At 43.3% G+C, this 19,172-nt stretch overlaps 1 protein-coding gene across 1 annotated transcript; it reads left to right on the top strand.

Moving 5' to 3' along the window:
* The first annotated feature begins 1,428 nt into the window (after positions 1–1,428).
* dyrk2 (dual-specificity tyrosine-(Y)-phosphorylation regulated kinase 2) lies at positions 1,429–18,970 on the top strand. Its single transcript, XM_070853503.1, has 7 exons — positions 1,429–1,474; positions 12,372–12,475; positions 15,530–15,872; positions 15,966–16,129; positions 16,632–17,021; positions 17,108–17,198; positions 18,152–18,970. Exons 1-7 carry the CDS (start codon positions 1,435–1,437, stop codon positions 18,814–18,816), a joined length of 1,797 nt encoding a protein of 598 aa, XP_070709604.1. The 5' UTR covers positions 1,429–1,434; the 3' UTR covers positions 18,817–18,970.
* Positions 18,971–19,172: the final 202 nt, after the last annotated feature.

Raw genomic sequence — 19,172 nt, 5'->3', positions numbered from 1 at the left:
TGTTTAGATGATGGCGTCCTCGTGCTCAGAGCTCCGGATGAGGCGGAGATGAAGAACGGCGCTCTGCTCTTCTTCACCTTCACCTTCTCCTTCACCTTCACCTTCACCTTCAGCTTCACCACCTTCTGTTGCCTCCTGGAGCTCGTCGGGCAGACACAGCCTCTCCCTAACGAGGTCAGTATCTGTCTTTTTTTTTACCATCACTCAGTTTGTGATTGGCGGCCCAGCATCAGTGCCGTTGCCATGGTTACCCACAGCTTGATTGATGCTGTTTTTAATTGTATTTCCTATCTGACCTTCATTTAAAGACCTGGGGCATCATTAGAAGTATCATTCTAATCAATATTCTGATCACACATCAGCACGTTTGATAAACTCATTATTCAGAGCTCAGACGTCCACTTCAAATGTCTTTAGTTTCACTTTGTATACAAAAATCGTCAATAAGTGTGTCGATCAATTGACAGAAAATGAATGATTAACTCTAATACTATAAATAATCTTTCCTGTAAAAACATTTCCTGGTTGCAGCTTTATCACTGCTCCCTTCTGACAGTCATCTGAATATGATCACTGCTTATTGATCTTTATTGACGGCAGTAAAATTAGCCTTTATTGATCCTCTGGAGGGAAAGTGATCAGAGGTCAGGGACAGGTTCAAATGTAAATAAAGAATCGTGTAAATTGTGTAAATCTTTGTGCAGAGATGTTCTGATGTTACTAGTCATGTTTTATTTATTTGAAGCCACGTGGATTTAATCTTTAATCTAATTTACCAAAAGTTTTATTTATGTTTTTGCTGGTTGACGCTGGAGGACGAGTTGATCAGCAGAGAGACTCTTTGAATTCCTGAATCTTAATTACAGAGTTTGGTCCAGAGCGGCTCTTCATGGAAAGCATTATATAAATAAAGAGTGATTGATTGATTGATTGATTGATTGATTGATTGATTGAGACTGGACCAGACACATCATGGGATGCAGGTTTCTGTGAATTATCAGTGAATTACCAGGAAACAAACCATCCATGAAGCCTTACATCCATGATTTTTCATTTTTTTATTTTATAAAACTTTAAATATTAAGTCCAGGCATTTATTATTTATTTAAAATACTGACTGTATAATGATGGGAATGCACATTATGATATAGTGATTACAGAAATATAAACAGCAATAGATGATATAATGCATTCAGATGTAGACTGTTATTACATTAGACTGTTATTCTTATTGGCAATATCATTTATTTGATTAAAAAGAGAGTATCCGGACAATAACAAGACTTAAAACAGGGTGAGGAAGAGGAGGAAGTAGATGCTGAGTGATCAGAGGGATTAGAGGGAGGAGGAGGAGTAGGAGGAAGAGGAGGAGCTGCAGATGGAGGAAGAGGAGGCGTCCTGTCCGTCTGTGTCCAGAGGAGAGGAGCGGCCGCCATGTTAACCAAGAAGCCCGGAACCTCGGTCCTCCCGACGGGTGAGCACAGCCTCTATAGCCGGCCCGAGGGCGCCTGAGCCCGGCCGAATCCACGGGGACACCCCGCTGAACCCCCAGCTTCTGTTTACCTCCATTTAAATCAGTGTTAATGAAACTGAAGCGAGTGAGCAAGGAAGGAAAGGAGTGAGGGAAGGGCTGCAGGCTGTGCTAGCTTAAAACAGCTCGCCTCTGTCTCTCTCTCTGCTCGTTAAACTAATCAAATTAGCTGTAATCTTATTTTTTCGGTGTCGGAAAAACAGGGAGACCGAGGAGAAGCTGTGCTGCGGGTGTTGTTACTAAACAAAAAGAGGAGGAATAAAGGAGAAACGGTGGTTTTAAAGCTGCAGCAGCAGAGTCTTCTTCCTCCTCTCCTCCTGGCTGTCAGGTTTATTTTTAGCTAGCTAACTGCTAGCTAGCTAACTGCTAGCTAACAGATGAGAAGTGACAGCAGCGGCGGAAGCTGTGTTTTCTGCCTGTTTATTTCTAATTTAGCTCTTTGTGGAGCTTTTATAGCAGCTGCTTGGTGTCTGTCAAACATTTTGTGTGTGTGTGTGATGTTGGATATTATACAGATATTTGGTGCTGGGCAGTGATAGGTGTTAAGTGTTAAGTGTGTGTGTGTGTGTGTGTGTGTTTTCGGTTGCTGGGTAATTTTTGGCCTCCAGCTCTGCAGACAGAAATAAAGCTTCAGTTCAGTCAGAGGTCAGTTGGTTTGCCTTTATGTGTTTATCTATTTATTTATTTCTAGCTGTCACTTCTAGGATACTGTAGTTAGCTTAGCAGACTCATGCTATAATGCTAGAGGTGTAATTACATGGTAGTGTTGCTGCTGTAGCTAAGTGTTAGCATGACACACATGTTGTTATGATTCAGGGTCATTTAAATGTAGCTGTGTTGTTTCCGCGGTTACAGGCAGTTGTCATGAGGCATTTGGAGCCTGATCGATATATATTGGCCTGATCAATATCATTGGCTAGCTTTAGCTGATCTGTGCTGCTTTGTGTCCTGTATGTTGACATTTAAACCACTCAGAGCCTTTGTTTTCTTTGAGGTTTCTGTCTTGTTATGATTCATGATGATCTGAATGTGAATGTGTTTTTGTTTCCTTGGTTACACACAGCTGTCATGTGGCATTTGGAGCCTGATCGATATATTGTCCTGATCAATATATTGGCTTGCTTTAGCTTATCTGTATCGGCATTCGCTAGCTTTGTGTTAGCCTTAAACTGTTGACATTTAAACCACTCAAAGACTTCACCTCTCTTGAGGTTTCTGTCTTGTTGTGATTCATGTTGATTTGAACGTGTTTTTGTTTCCTTGGTTACGCACAGTTGTCATGTGGCATTCGGAGCCTGATCGATATATTGTCCTGATCAATACATTGGCTAGCTTTAGCTTATCTGTGTCGGCATGCTGTAGTTTTGTGTGTTAGCCGCAAACTGTTGTTTTACAGCTTTACAATCCGCTAATGTCAACGTTAAAACGTGTTGTTATGATTCATGAGCATTTAAATGTAAATATATTTTTGTTTCCTTGGTTACACACAGGTGTCATGTGGCATTTGGAGCCTGATCGATATATTGTCCTGATCAATATATTGGCTTGCTTTAGCTTATCTGTATCGGCATTCGCTAGCTTTGTGTTAGCCTTAAACTGTTGACATTTAAACCACTCAAAGACTTCATCTCTCTTGAGGTTTCTGTCTTGTTGTGATTCATGTTGATTTGAACGTGTTTTTTGTTTCCTTGGTTACGCACAGTTGTCATGTGGCATTTGGAGCCTGATCGATATATTGTCCTGATCAATACATTGGCTAGCTTTAGCTTATCTGTGTCGGCATGCTGTAGCTTTGTGTGTTAGCCACAATCTGTTGTTTTACAGCTTTACAAGCCGCTAATGTCAACGTTAAAACATGTTGTTATGATTCATGAGCATTTAAATGTAAATATATTTTTGTTTCCTTGGTTACACATGTGTCATTTAGAGCCTGATCAATGTATTGGCATAGTCAGTATATTTGGCTAGCTTTATCTTACCGGTATCGGCATATATGTCAGCAGATAACAAGAAATCGTAGTCTGTCCATCAGAGATGGCTGATAATTGTATATTTTGCCGTGCTCTGTAAATACCAGGGTTCCATTGTGAAATAACCCAATTTAAGGGATGCTCATCGAAAGCATCTATGTTCTCTGTTTGAAAAGATATAAATATTGAAATACGCCTCAAGGTCCATTCAGGCTGTCGTCTCCATAATAGCTTAAATGTATGTGACACGGCCTAAAGTTCATGCTGTAGCTTTGTGTTAGCCCGACTCTGCTGTTTTGCAGCTGTATGTTGACATTTAAACAGTTCGAAAACTAATCTCTCTTGAGGTTTCTGTGTTATTATGATTTATGATCATTTCAATGTAAATATATATTTTATTTCCCTGATTACAGACGGTGATCATGTGGCATTTAGAGCCCGATCAATGTACTGGCCTGGTCAATATATTGGCTAGCTAGCTTTAGCTTATCTGTATTTGCATGCTGTAGCTTTGTGCTAGCTGTAAACTGTTGTTGACATTTAAGCCATCAGAGGACGTTGCTCTCTCGAGGTTTCTGTGTTGTTATGATACAACGATGTCACGATAATTTAAATGTAAATGCGTTTTTGTTTCCTTAGTTACACACAGTTGTCACGTGGCATTTAGAGCCTGATCGATGTATTGGCGTAGTCTGTATATTTGGCTAGCTTTAGCTTATCGGTATCAGCATATATGTTGGCAGATAAGCAACAAGAAATCGCATTGCAAAGATAAATTTACTGTCCACCAGAGAGAGCTGATAAATGTTTATCTTGTTGTACATACCAGGGTTCTGTTCTATAATAACCCAATTTAAGGGATTCTTATCAAAAACATTTGTTCACGTTATCTGTTTGAGAAACAAGAAAAGGTTGATAGGTCGTTACAGAATTTTTACATTTAAAAATTGATATAAGCCTCAAAGTCCGCTATCAGTCAGGCTGTCGTTTCTATAGTAGCTTAAATGTATGTGACACTCGTCAATATTCACGCTGTAGCTTTGTGTCAGCCGTAAACTGTTGTTTTACAGCCTGTATGTTGACATTTAAGCCATCAGAGGACGTTGTTATGATTCACGATAATTTAAATGTAAACATGTTGTTGTTTCCTTGGTTACACACGGTTGTCATGTGGCATTTAGAGCCTGACCGACGTATTGGCGTAGTCAGTATATTTGGCTAGCTTTAGCTTATTGATATCGGCTGTAGCTTTGTAAAAACCTTAAACTGGTGTTTTACAGCTTTATAAACTACTAATGTTTTATCAGACACTATCAGTCAGACTGTAGCTTCTATGATAACATTAAATATCTGTAACACAAGTTAGTGTTCATGCTGTAGCTTTGTGTTAGTCTGACACCGTGTCCTGACAGCACACAAGCGACGGTCGCATCACCAGACGCTCTTGAGATCAGACTGGAGATGTAAGTACTTCAGTAAAAGATGGCGGGAACTCCCTCTGCTCCCACGTTTTTGTACTTTTTAAGCTGAACACACACGTTTTATATCGTGATATTTAGACGTTTCATTACTGGAAATGACACAATCCAGCAAGCGATGCAAGCGTTAGCGTCAAGATCAGTGTGGACAGAGAGCGTGCGCTGTGTCGACATTGAAGCCATTAGAAGACTCATAATTTAAATGTAAATATATTTTTATTTCCCTGGTTACAGACAGTTATCATGAGGCCTTTAGATCCCGATCGATGTATTGCCATAGTCAATATTTTTGGCTAGCTTTAGCTTATCGGTATCAACATGATGTGGCTTGATGTAGTTTTACAGCTTTATGATCTGGTAACGTCGACATTTAAACCATTCAAAGACTTGGGTTTTTCTGTTGCTATGATTCATGATAATTTGAATGTAAATGTATTTTTGTTTCCGTGGTTACGCACAGTTGCCATGTGGCATTCAGAGCCGGATCAGTGTATTGTCATGGTCAACATATTTGGTTAGCTTTAGCTTATCTGTATTGGCGTGCTGTAGCTTTGTGTTAGCCCATTGTTACCGTGAAATGTAACGTGACGTTAATGCAGTTACTCTAATGTAAACACTGGCTACTGTTCAAGCAGCCGGCCTGCTAGCTGATATCAGTGTCATTGGAAACTGATTATCCTGATGTAAACACTGGGTCCTCGTGGTTACTAGCCAAGTGTTGGCTTGGCTTTGTCTCTGTATGTACAGAAACTATAACTACATGAATGTAAATACATGTAGGGCTGTATCTTACAGATTATTCACTTTAATTTTAAGCGTGCAGCCTTATGCTCACTTTTAGCTTGTTTGGTTGTTATTATCAGTGTAGCAGTTTAGATTGTCCATTAACCTTTATTGGCATCATCATAGTATACTCTGTATTAGTCTGATTTTTACAGTCATGAATCAAGGTTATGCTAGTAGTATTTTTGGTGTTGTATGTCAGAGGCACATTTTAGAAGTATTAAAGTTGGAAGGAGTCCCAGCACAGACGCTAAGCAATGTACTGCAGTTAACAAGGGCAGCAGTAAAATGTAAACATCGATATCAGTTTAAGTGTGCGCTGTATTTGCAGCCATGTCCAAGGGGAACTGAAACTATTCTCCCCTTTTGCTCTCTTCCAAGCCACCAGACTCCATTGACAAAAACAGTAATTTTACCTCACAGAACACAGGAGTTGGTCCACCGCTGCCTTGATTTGTTAGTTTGTTTGTGTAATTGTGTGGTAGACCAGCTTGCTCCTGTGTTCTGTGAGGTAACATGACCGTTTTTATCAATGGAGTGAACGGCTTCTGTGGGGCTGTCTGATGCTCGGTAAAGTGGTTAAAGTATTGTGAATATAGCGTACGTTTAAACAGATTTTTTAGGTGGCTAAAATTTGGAGCTTATCAACTTTTATGTACTGTAGTTAATACACTGACTATGGATAAGGAACTCATACAGCCCCACTTCAAAAAGTGTGAACTATCTCTTTAAAATAATACTGTCATGTTGGCTATTAACCTCTTTTTTTGTAGCATTGAAGGTTGTTTTATCTTCTCTCTTATATTAACTCTTCATACTAGTGGTTTCATAACTGGTTCATTAGTGGTTTGAATGTTTTTTCAGACGGTGTGGTGACTGGTTGTGCTGCTTTTTCAGTTTTGTTCCATTTGGCGTCCCAAATTTTTACCACACACCAACACTTTAAAGCACATTTGATGCACTGATGTTGACGATGTCAGTCAAGCTAGTACTTGTGTGCAGCCAATGTTCACAGTAAATATCCAGAGAAAGTGTGTTTACAAGAAGGATTTATCGGATGTTTTCGTCTCCAGAAGCATCCCAACGCGGTCCACCAATTTCTGACTTTTGTCCAGCTGTCTTGCCTGAGCAGATATGTAGAGCTGCAGCAACTATTTTGATAATTAATTATTTTGAGTCATTTTTTTCATTGGTTGCAGCCTCTCAGATGTGAATATGTTTAGTTTTTTTGTCTGTTCTGATCGTAAATTAAATATCTTAACATTTTGACAAACAAAACAAAACACTTGAAGGATTGAGATGGGTATTTTTTCACCATTTTCACCTTCACAGTCCAAACAACTGATCGATAATCTGCCGATATCAGCTGCCGTATTTGTTGCCTGCAGACATTAGAAGTTGCAGCAGGTTTTTATCTCCCGTCCGTGTGAGACGCACTGTTTCAAAAATCACCAAGAATGTTGATGGTGAGTCTGCCAACAGTATCAGCGCAGATAGAGCTGAAAGGATTAGTTAGTTAATGGATCGACAGAAAATCAATCAGCGTTCTTATTTTTAAGCAGAAATGGCAAAAAAGAAAACTTGTTTCAGCTCCTTAAATGTGACAATTAGCTGCTTTTCTCTGTTTTATGTCGTTGTAAACAGAATATGTGACGTCACCTTGAGAAAGACATGTTGTAGTTCAAATAAATATGATTTATCTATCTAGACAAACACATGATGTGAAGCACAGCGAGGCCTTTGGGATGAACTGAAGTTGCCCTTTAAACTTCTTATCATACGTGATGATGTTTTTATGGTGGAGAAACGCCACAAACTCAAAGTGTTGTGTGAACCGGTAGATGTTACCCAGCTGGGATCCTCAGAAAGTCTCCGTCTGTAGATTCCAGGTCACTTTCTGAACTTTGTGGGGCAGTTCCTTTGAATCTGTTTCTGTTTCTGACCCCGCCGAGCGTCACAGCGCTGCATGTGTGCGGTCACGTTGCTGCAGACTTTCCCACTCGTCCTGCCGAGCAGCATGCCGGGCGTGCTCGCCGGCCGCTCTGGCATCTCCAGCTCGGGGTGTCAAGTTCACATTCAGCACGCTGCTTTTCCACTCTGTTAGCATGCATCTGTCAGGCCCGCGGCGAGGAAGACTGTATGTGCTCCCCAGTATGTCGTCATGTGTCGATGAAGACCCTGTGGGGCTGATGAAGGGCTCAGGGGTCTGAGGACAGTCTGAGTTAGAGCCGCGGCCATACTGGATTTTACCATGTTATTGATTAACTTATGTTTGTTTTTCTGAGGTTTCCCTACACGTTTGTTAACCAGAAGTTGAGATAACGATCATACTACCTTATTATTGTACATAAATAAAATGATAATCTACATACAAATAAAATTGAAATATTTCACACTTGGATGCAGCCAATAAAACATAGATTTTTTCCAATAAACCAAATTATTAAAAATAAAAATGTGTTAAGCTTGACGTTAAAAACAGTAAGGATGTAGGCTATAAAACGTTTATTTTATTTTAAGTCAATATGATAATAATTTATACAAATACATTTAAGAAAAACAGGAGGGATTCGGGCTATAAAAGATTAACTTTGGGTGTGAAAGAAAGTGTTATTTCTTATATGTAGGTGTAGGAAGACACTTGTTTTTTAAGATCTCTGTTCACTGACCATTTCTCCATTGACTTCCATCCAATCAGACTTCTGTTTAGAGCACAGACTTCTCTCCTGATTTATCAGCTCAGTGAACATTTTCCTGATGAGTTCATGGTCTCATTCGCTAGTTTACAATCTTCATTTAGTAGGTTATGGTCCCACTTAGAGGAGAATACACGACGAAGCAGTTCTCAGGTGTGGGTCATGCCTAAACCTAACCAGTCAGATGGAGTGAACGCCAATTTTGGTTCCAAAACCAAAATGGCGGCGGCCTGACTGCCAGTTAGGCAGTCCACAAACCAATGGGTGACGTCACAGTGGCTGTATCCACTTCCTGTATACAGTCTACGGTCAGGTTTTATCCAAAATCATGTAAAACACTGAAAAAAGCAGAAAACACTCAGATTAGAGACATTATCTGTAAATCAGCTGACTGCCTAATTAGTTAATTGGCTTGAATTGCTTCTGTGTTAATCTGCAGGGAAGGAAGAACACACACCATGAAGAGAGTGTAGTGATATTGATCGTTTGAGCCTGAAGACGCTGCGTTGTTTCCCTGCAGGGAGGGTTTGTGCTGCGTCTGCAGTTTACAGCGCGCTCAGGGCTCATCGGCTGAATCACAGCGACTTCTTCTTGTGGTGTTTGCATGCAGCCGTAGCCGTCGCACGGCGCGCCGACGCTCTGCCGCCGTCCCCTGAATGTGATTTGTGTCGTCCTCATTTGCAGGATTACAGGCAGCGTTGAGATTAGAGGCAGAGAGCAGCGGCAGAGACCATCTGCCTGCTGTAACCTGCGTGGACACAGGAAGCAGCTGAGAGCCGGACGGTGGCCTGTGAGGTTGTCACATCACGCCCCCCCCCCACGCTCTCAGAGCCGCTGAGCATATCGATCAGTGATTGTCAGGGTCGATCCAGCCAGAGCTGCAACAGTCGATCAATCAGCAAGCAAAAACTCTCAAAGTGTCGCGAGTCAGTCTTTAAACTGTGGAGAAGGGAAACCACCAAAATCAAGAATGAATGAATAAATTGAATGAATGAATTAATAAATAATCGATAGATAAAATTAATGTTAAAAGATAAATGCTCAATGAAGCAGAAATACATAAAGAAACGTAACATGAAACAGAAATAAATTAATTGATAAATAATTGAGACAAAGGTAAATTCATACAATGGCAAATTAAAATATAAACACCAATTTGTGTCACATTTTACAGATCGATTAATTCCTAAATGTATCTTTAATATTATTTTTGGTGCATTTAAAGGCGTATAAATTGATAATTCTAATAATTATTGAGTTGCTTATTTATTTAGATGTGATCTTGTGAGTTTTGATCCTCCATATTAAAAGTGTGAAACCTTAGAGTTTGTTTCCTGGAGCATATTTTCCACCGCGGCGTTGGGAGGGTGGACGCTGATAGGAAAGTCGGTCAAAGTACAACACTTATCGTCGCTCTTAAACCTCCGGCGTATTCAGACGGCGCTCTGCCGTGACCTCCGACCTTTGCCCCCGCCGTGTTGTCGCTGTTGTCTTGTCGCTGTTAAAGAGGGCAAGGCTGCAGGCAGAGTTTGAGAGGTAAAGAGAGGTTGGCAGCATATTGGGGATTATCAGACTAAATTAAATCCTCCTTAGACTGAGTCAACCTGCAGGACCCGCGGCCTCCAGACTAGGCTGGATCACTTTGGCCTGGGTCAGTCCGGCTCAGGGCTGTTTCAGGCTAACTGTCCTGAAAAACACAGCGTACCAGCACACGGTTTTTAAATAGACGTCGTGTCTTCCAGGCGGCCTCTGGTGTCGGTTCATTTCAGTTCAGGTGTTTAGGTCCACCTACACCATCTAATGCAGCCCAACACATTCTACTTATAGAGCAACAATGTTCACTTTTCATGTGTTTATTGTGTTTGTGGAGATGTCGAACTGTTGTGTCGTTTACAGCATAGTTTAATTAAAGGATCACTCCAGTATTTTTAAACCTGGGCCTGGTTTGTACATGCGTTGGTTTGGAATGACTGGCAGGTACTAACAGTTTTGGAATTGGTCCAGAAGGTCGCCTCAGCCGGCAGCTGCAATGGCTGCAACGTAATCCTCATCCATATCAAAGCGCGGCCCGTAAAAGTGCTTGTTTTTGCCACTGACAGGCTCAGATTGTTATTCCAAGTGTCTGGAAAGAGAGATAAAATGGCTGTAGGGATTCTTCACATAACGCCGTCAAAGCCACCAGATTCCATTGATAAAAACTGTAATTTTACCATAGTGAACGTGGGAGCTGCAGGTCTACCACCACCTCAATCGGGTTAGTTTGTTTGTGTTATTGTGTGATTTTGGTGTTTTAATCGGTTAGTTTGGATCAAACACAATATTTGTGTAACACTCAATAGCACAAACAAACTAACCAATCGAGGCAGCAGTAGAGCAGCAACTCCTGTGTTCTGTGAGGTTAAATTACTGTTTTTGTCAATGGAGTCTGGTGGCTGTGACGAGAGCGATATAACAGCTAAAGCTAAAGGTGGCAGAGCTGCATTAGCATGTATAGATCTACCTGAGAAAGTGGACGGGGAGTTTATCTGTTCAGCTTAGCTCAAAAAACGTGAAGCAAGGTGACCTAACTTTGTAAAGAAGTAGCAGAGTGAGTGCTGCTGCTGCTGCTGGACATTCTCCAGGTATTTTTTGTGTGAAAAGTGTGAGTGACAGAGGTTGTCTGAGTCCATGATTGGCTTTGAGAGGTGCATTTAGGGAAAGAGGTGGTGTTTAGGATCAGTTAATGTGCTTGGACGACTTTAAAAAAGCTCTTAAATATGGGTGGATGGCAGTAAAGGCCACGTCTCCGTCCGTCAGTCTCTACATGTGTTTGTCTGCGTATGCAAATGTCTGTCTCTGTTCAGTCCTCTCTAAACATATCTAATCTAACCCTGATTATCTGTCTCTGAATGAAAACACTCTGCCAAAGTCTCCACTCAAATAACCCGCAGGGATCCGAGGGATTCGAAACACTTTTGAATATTTCAGGGCGTTGACGAGCATGTTGCTGATATGTGTGTTACGTAACGAGCTCTTTTTGTATCACGTCATGTGACATTTGGTATGTTGAAGGGAGGCATGGACACTTCTTACACCGTGTCATGTCGTCTGCTCCCAGTGCAGCATCAGTTAGGCGGTCAGAGCTCAAACCTGGCAACCCCGCTGTGAGGACAAGACTGTGGAGATGCAGTCAACAAGTGGCTAAAACACAGCATGTAAATCAGACACACTCCTGTTTCCATCAAGCCCCCTGGATGTACGGCACACCAACTCAACATAGAGGCTAAACCGCAACAACACCATCCGTCACGTGACGCCATTTTGCCCAAAAACACTTTTCCCCGCAGACTTACAGTGTCCCAACCTGTGAAAGGACTCATTCCACCATCAGAATTTGATCCATTCAGTCCGGCAACATTTCGAAAGTCTAGAAGAGCAGCACGATTAAATTGATTTTATCTCCATTCAAGCTAGCGGAGGGCTAATCACTAGTTAGCTGGCTACGTCGGCTAAAGACGCTAGTGCGCTATGCTATACTGGCACAACGGTGCAGAAGATCTGGGTACTTTTATCTCCAGGAAGTTAAACGTTTTTGGCTTCATGCGCCACTGAGCAACTTTCATAGGAATAAACGGAGCCTCCAGGTCTCTTTATACATCCCTGGTTTCCAGTCTTTATGCTAAGCTAAGCTAACCACTGGATTTGTCCCTGTACCAATATCCTGGTTCATTAGTGCTGGCTGATGTGGTAAACTTTAGAAAAGTTTGTTACAACTGTTATTAAAAATATGATAATAAAACTGACGCCGTCTTCACCGATGTGAGGTGCCGGAAAACAAAGAGCTTCTGAAGGAGGCAAACCAAAAAGTCCCAGCCGGTCGGAGATGGTCAATCTTCTTCTCTGAAACTTGACTTGTGTCTGTTTTTATTTTCAGGCAAAGTGGGCGAGCCGGTCTACTCTCCTGGTCACAGTGGCTCTCAGACAACGTCGCCTGTCGCCCTGCCGCGGCTTCGCAACAACAACCTCAACCCCCTGACGGTACAAACACGCTCTCGCTTTCATCTTCACTTTATTGCAGTAATTAGGCATATTTGGTGGGTTTAAGACCCCCCCGGCTTATTACATTCTCCAGGTGTGGGAGTAACAAAATAAGTGCAGTAACAAAACTCACACTTATCCTTTGATCGGTTAAAGATTTAAATCATAAAACACATCTAACTGTGTTTTATTCCTGATGCTGTGAGCAGTTTGGCACAAACTAAAAAACATGTTTATATTACTAAAGCTCAGGCAACATGTCGGCACCAACACGGAAAAGTTTCCAGCCCTGTTAGTGCCCAGACCTCAGTGCAGCGAAGTAGAAGGTGTTTACTTTGTATGTATAAACGAACATTGTGTACGTTCTATTATGTACATTTGGCATTTTGTCCTCTACATACATACATACATCTGGAGTTATTTGTTTGAAGGGATAGTAATGACTCTGTGTGCTGTGCATTGGGACAGCGGGAAAGAATATTAGAATATTTTCATCGAGCTCTTCAAAGCTACCAGACTCCATTGACAAAAACAGTGATTTTACCTGGCAGAACACGGGGGTTGCTGGTCCAGTTCCTGTGACTTTGGTGTTTTGATATGTTAGTTCAGATATGAGCGAAGACTTCGAAACAAACCAAAGTTACACAATAACACAAACAAACTGACAGATTGATGCAGCAGAAGACCAGCAGCTCCTGTGTTCTGGGAGATAAAAATAGTGGTTTTATTAATGGAGTCTGGTGGCTTTGGAAGAGACCATGCAGTTCTCTGTAGGAAACGGTTGTCTGATGACACTGTGAAGTTTTCAGTTGCCAAAATATATTTTTCTGCTGCCCCCATCTTTTGTGTCTGTCTGCCCATCTACTGTAGTTAATACACTCACTATGGATAAGTACCTCATTCAACCCCACTTCAAATAATCCCAACAATCCCTTTAAGGACACATCAACATGTTGTCAGAAGGAGCCTCCGGTCAGTCTGCAGTTCATGTGTTTGCAGTTTAATGCCAACCTCTGCTGGAGGCTCACGGTGGCTTTAGAAGGCTGTAGTTTGAGTAGGGAGCAGCAGTTAGCGTGTTAGCGTGCTGCTAGCCTGCTGTTAGCTCGGTGAAGCAGTGAGCCTGAGCAGCAGCTCTCAGGAACAGTCAGCTGTAGCCACTCAGCTAATAATAGCCCTCTGCTCTGGGATGCTTTAAACAGCTGATTGGTTTATAGGCTGGTGTGAAGGACATGCACACACACACACACACACACACACACACACAGGACTAATGGTATGAAGGAGCTGATGCAGCATTTATTTACTCCGTTGCCTTTAGAGTTATGTCCTTGACTATTAGCATTAGCAGGGTTTTATGTAACGTTTTACAGTTATAAATTATAACATTTTCTGAACAAAAATAAACAGTCACACAGCGGAGGAAAGGTCCGATCTATAAATTGGTGAAATTGAGATTCGTCGACTTTCTCCTGAAGATCTGTGTGTGTGCTGCCTTCAGCCAGTGTTTGTCAAAGTATAATAGTGTCTGCTGATGTTATTTTTTATATGTTGTTTAAAGTCGATAATTAACCCTGTGACTAAAGTTGATTTAGTAGGTTTGTGTGTCCAGTTTTTACGACTCGAGGAGCCAAAAGTACAGAGTCAATGAGGTTTTTTAGAGCTGAAACTGCTGATTAGCCAAACGACAGCAACGGTTTTGATAACAGATTAACAGTTTAAGACATTTTCTAAGCAGGATTTACCAAAATTCCCTAATTTCAGTGTCTCACATGTGAAGCTTTATTGCATCTGTCTTGTTTTCTATGACAGTGAACTGAAAATCTGCAGGTTTTGAACTGTTAGCTGGACAAAACAAGCAAGTACCTGAAAACTATTAATTATAAACAGTAACTAGAATGATGAATGAATGAATGATCAGTAGTTGCAGCATCATCATGATGTTTGCAGAGTGACGCAAACACGTGTGTGTGTGTGTGTCAGTCAAGGTGCTGCCAGGTGAGGGAGGAGTCAACAGAGAGAACGGAGAACTTTGCTCTCACATGTCACTGTAACTACTGACAACACACACACACACACACACACACACACACACACACCTGTGTGTTATTGTTTCGATTTCCCGTCTCAACTCACTTCCTTATTTTTATACCACACACACAGCGTCTCAGTTCAAAGACCTTCTTTTCTTGTGTGTGTGTGTGTGTGTGTGTGTGTGTGTGTGTGTGTGTGTGTGTGTGTGTGTGTGTGTGTGTGTGTGTGTGTGTGTGTGTGTGTGTGTGTGTGTGTGTGTGTGTGTGTGTGTGTGTGTGTGTGTGTGTGTGTGTGTGTGTGTGTGTGTGTGTGTGTGTGTGTGTGTGTGTGTGTTGAAACCAAATGCACCTCTGTTATTATCTGAAAAGGACCCAGGTGTGCTGGTCTCCACGGCAACAGTGACTCACTGGGCGAGAGACAAAGAGACGAAATGAGAGAGAGAGAGAGAGAGAGACGGCTGTGTTTCTGATAATCTATCGGTCACTGTTTGGTAATTAGTCGGTATCAGTTTAGGGGACAAATGACTCATTTGTGGGCATTAATTGTCCAAATTGTCGGTGTTGTGTTCAAGAACGTCCAGACACTTTTCAGTGGATATCAACAAACAACTGAGACAACAGCGTCTTAAACTCTCAGAACAAAGTCAGCATTAGTAGTAATTATACATTATTAGATTAAAACGTTAAAAAAAAACTCCAGGATGGTCGTTTCCGATAAATTTCTCTACAGCAGGAAGTGGTGGCTCCGCCTCCAGCGCTGTATCCAGTCCTCTTTAAACATCCATGACTAGACTTTTATTTTCAGCTTCCCGTTCTTATCATTTTTGTGAATCGTTACTGTTAAAATTATGCCGATTTTTCTCTGAGCAGTTCCTGTTGTCAGTGCACTCATGGCTGGACAGACAACTATCACTGGATTACTGTGACAGTGAAGAAAACTTAAAAATGTGATATTTCTCAGGCAAGTTCTGCAGTGATAAGGAGTCAGATTTATGGATTCTCATGTTCGGTTGTTTCCTCTCAGGGAGGCTCTAAAGCCGCCATGTCGGACGCCGTCCAGCTGTCGTCACAGTCGCAGGTCCACGTCACCCAGCTGTACGAGGAGAACACCAACAAGCGTCCGGTCCTCACCTCCCAGCCCAATGGGCTGGCTCCGCTCAGCTCCACCCGGTCGGGCCTGCCGCTCCCGGACCGCCAGACCACGACCTCGGAGACCGCCCACCACTGCCGGCAGGGCAGCGCCGCCTCCAACAAGGCGGCGGACGGCAAGCCAAAGCCCACCGCCTTGACCCCGGAGCAGGCCATGAAGCAGTTCATGTCCAAAATGTCGTCGTTCGAGCACCACGAGGTGTTCAGCTACCCGGAGGGTGAGAAGAAGAACATTTTCATTGTTTTGATCGTCTGTAGCTGCTCTGGTCTTGATCAATAGGAGTAAGAGTGACGTACTTGTTTCTCCTCAGTGTATTTTGTTGGTCCGAATGCCAAGAAGAGGTCAGGGGTCATGGGCGGAGCCAACAACGGCGGCTATGACGACGATCAGGGATCCTACATCCACGTTCCTCATGACCACATCTCGTACCGCTACGAAGTGCTGAAGGTCATCGGCAAGGGCAGCTTTGGACAGGTAGACCGGCCACAGAGCTGCTGCTACTGCAATACTACTGCAGTACTAGTGCAGTACTACTGCAGTACTACTGCTAGACTACTGCAGTACTACTGCAGTACTACTGCAGTACTACTGCAATACTACTGCTAGACTACTGCTATACTACTGCTAGACTACTACTGCTCCTACTTCCGCTACTACTGCTACTACTTTTAATCAATCAATTAATCAATCAGAATTGCTCTTGTGGATTGAAATATTGCTTTCGATTGATTATCAAGCATCAGAGCAGAACAGAAGCTGATCATTTACTTCAACCTGCAGTAATTATTTACAGTTGAAGTGGAATAAAGTGAATCTTCCAACTTAAAAAGTGGATTTCAGGAGGTTAAAGAAGCTTTTTTTCATTCTCCTCTTGGCTCCTTGATCACTAATCAATTTGTTTGACACTATCAGCAGATCACAGTCACGTTTGATTAAATATTGATTAGAGCGTTGTGCCCCCACCCGCCTCCTTCAGGTGGTGAAGGCCTTCGACCACAAGTCTCAGACCCACGTGGCCCTGAAAATGGTCCGCAACGAGAAGCGCTTCCACCGGCAGGCGGCGGAGGAGATCCGCATCCTGGAGCACCTGAAGAAGCAGGACAAGGACTCGAGCATGAACGTCATCCACATGCTGGAGAACTTCACCTTCCGAAACCACATCTGCATGACCTTCGAGCTGCTCAGCATGAACCTGTACGAGCTCATCAAGAAGAACAAGTTCCAGGGCTTCAGCCTCCCGCTGGTCAGGAAGTTCGCCCACTCCATCCTGCAGTGTCTGGACTCGCTGCACAAGAACCGCATCATCCACTGCGACCTCAAGCCGGAGAACATTTTGCTCAAGCAGCAGGGCCGCAGCGGCATCAAGGTGAGCTACAATAACCGACACCAAGTGTTTCTGTTTGCTTTAAAGGCTTGTTAATCGTCAATAAATCGTTCTCTGTGCTTCTCCAGGTCATAGATTTTGGTTCTAGCTGTTATGAACATCAGAGAGTTTACACCTACATCCAGTCCAGGTTCTATCGAGCGCCAGAGGTCATTCTAGGTAAGATCAAACATTCAAAACATGAAGGTGGTCCACACTAAAAGTAAACTCTTTCACTTCCGTTTGGTTTGGTTTTGGCAGCTGGTTTCAATTTCAGGTATTAGTCACATATACTTTAAGGATCACTCCGGTACTTTTAAGCCTGGGCCCTGTTTTGCATATTTTCGGTTTCAGATGATTGGTAGCTGCAAAAAGTGCCACTGACAGGCACAGAGTGTTATTCTAAGTGTGTGACAGCATCATGGAAAGGATCCCTACAGAGAGAGACCTGGAAGATCCTTTTGGTTTAACCACAAACAGCACACACACCAGACTCCATTCACTAAAACAGTGATTTTAGCTCACAGAACAGAAGAGTGTTCTGATCGAGGCAGCAGTAGACCAGCATCTCCTGTGTTCTGAGAGGTAAAATTACTGTTTTTGTCAATGGAGTTTGGTGGCTTTGAAGAGAGCAATGTGCCAACTGTTTCTGGTTAAACCAAAAGGATCTTACAGGTCTGTCTCTGTAGGGACAGTCTGACTGTCAGTGGCAAAACAAACATTTTTAGTGGATGTTCTTGTCCGCTAAAAATGTCTGACAGCATCATGGAAAGGATCCCTACAGAGAGAGACCTGGAAGATCCTTTTGGTTTAACCACAAACAGCCGATATATCGCTCTCTGCACACACACCAGACTCCATTGAGGGAAACGGTAGTTTTACCTCATGTTCATGGGCTGCTTGTGATATCAAAGTTACATAAATATGAATACGTAATAGAGAATATGCATTGAGAGATTACGACCAAATGTTTAACAAAGGTAGTTTCCAGTTGCTACAAGTTAAATTTTATTGGATTATACTGGAACCAGTGGCTGTCTGGGAGGTAGGAAATGAAAGGTCAGAATGGACAGTGTGTATCAACAGAGAATTGGTGGTTGAATCCAGCTGCTGACTGGTCCATCTCTCTCCAGGCTCCAGGTACGGGATGCCAATCGACATGTGGTCTCTGGGCTGCATCCTGGCCGAGCTGCTGACCGGTTACCCGCTGTTACCGGGCGAAGACGAAGCCGATCAGCTGGCCTGCATCATCGAACTACTGGGCATGCCCGGCCAGAAGCTCCTAGACGCCTCCAAGAGAGCCAAGAACTTTGTGTCGTCCAAAGGCTACCCTCGGTACTGCACCGTCACCGCGCTGCCCGACGGCACCACGGTGCTGAACGGCGGGCGCTCGCGACGGGGGAAGGTACGCGGCCCGCCCGGCAGCAAGGACTGGAGCGCAGCGCTGAAGGGCTGCGACGACCCGCTGTTCTTGGACTTCCTCAAACAGTGTCTGGAGTGGGACCCGGCGCTCAGGATGACACCCAGCCAGGCGCTGCGCCACCCGTGGCTGAGGAGGCGACTTCCCAAGCCGCCAACAGGAACCACCACGGCGGAAAAGACCTCCTCCTCCTCCTCCTCCTCCTCCAAACGTGGCGCCACCACCACCGACGGCGCCATCACCTCAATCTCCAAACTCGCCACCACCTCCTCAACCACCACGTCCTCCTCCTCCAAAGCCAGGACTAACTTGGCAGCGATCACCGATGCCAACGGAAACATCCAGCCTAGGACGGTTCTGCCCAAGCTGGTCAGCTGAGATTGAATGCACCCCGCTCGCTGTGGTGGGAGTTTTAGGCAGAGCAACCGGCTGGGACCGAATAAAACTGGTTTGTCCAGTTTTGAAGAGCGTTTGGTTTTTTTCAAGCTGGTTTTCACAGCGTTGTTGGAGTGCGTTCAAGACAAATGGAAGCCCAGCGTCGGGGTGTTAAAATGTGCAGAATGGCCAGGCTGAGACGTTAGCTGAGCTGAAAGAAACTTTATTGATAAACTGGGGGTGCGTTCACACCCCAAGTTCTCAGTCCTCAGTCTGAAAAAGACAATAGTTGTTTTTACGTTGAGAGCAGCAAGAAAGGAAGTGACCACACACACCTGAAATGATTGTGGAGCTGCTCA

The sequence above is a fragment of the Pempheris klunzingeri genome, chromosome 22, assembly GCF_042242105.1.
Source record: "Pempheris klunzingeri isolate RE-2024b chromosome 22, fPemKlu1.hap1, whole genome shotgun sequence".
Classification (NCBI taxonomy): domain Eukaryota; kingdom Metazoa; phylum Chordata; class Actinopteri; order Acropomatiformes; family Pempheridae; genus Pempheris; species Pempheris klunzingeri.
Note: the sequence above shows the minus strand (reverse complement) of the source record. Positions and strands in the feature narration are given on the sequence as shown.

What these genes read in the sequence shown, in the direction of transcription:
- dyrk2 (XM_070853503.1), top strand. Translation starts at nt 1,435, where the DNA reads ATGTTAACCAAGAAGCCCGGAACCTCGGTCCTCCCGACGG. An exon ending in AGGGCCGCAGCGGCATCAAG is followed by an intron (nt 17,022 to 17,107) that starts GTGAGCTACAAT and finishes GTGCTTCTCCAG; the next exon opens with GTCATAGATTTTGGTTCTAG. An exon ending in AGCGCCAGAGGTCATTCTAG is followed by an intron (nt 17,199 to 18,151) that starts GTAAGATCAAAC and finishes ATCTCTCTCCAG; the next exon opens with GCTCCAGGTACGGGATGCCA.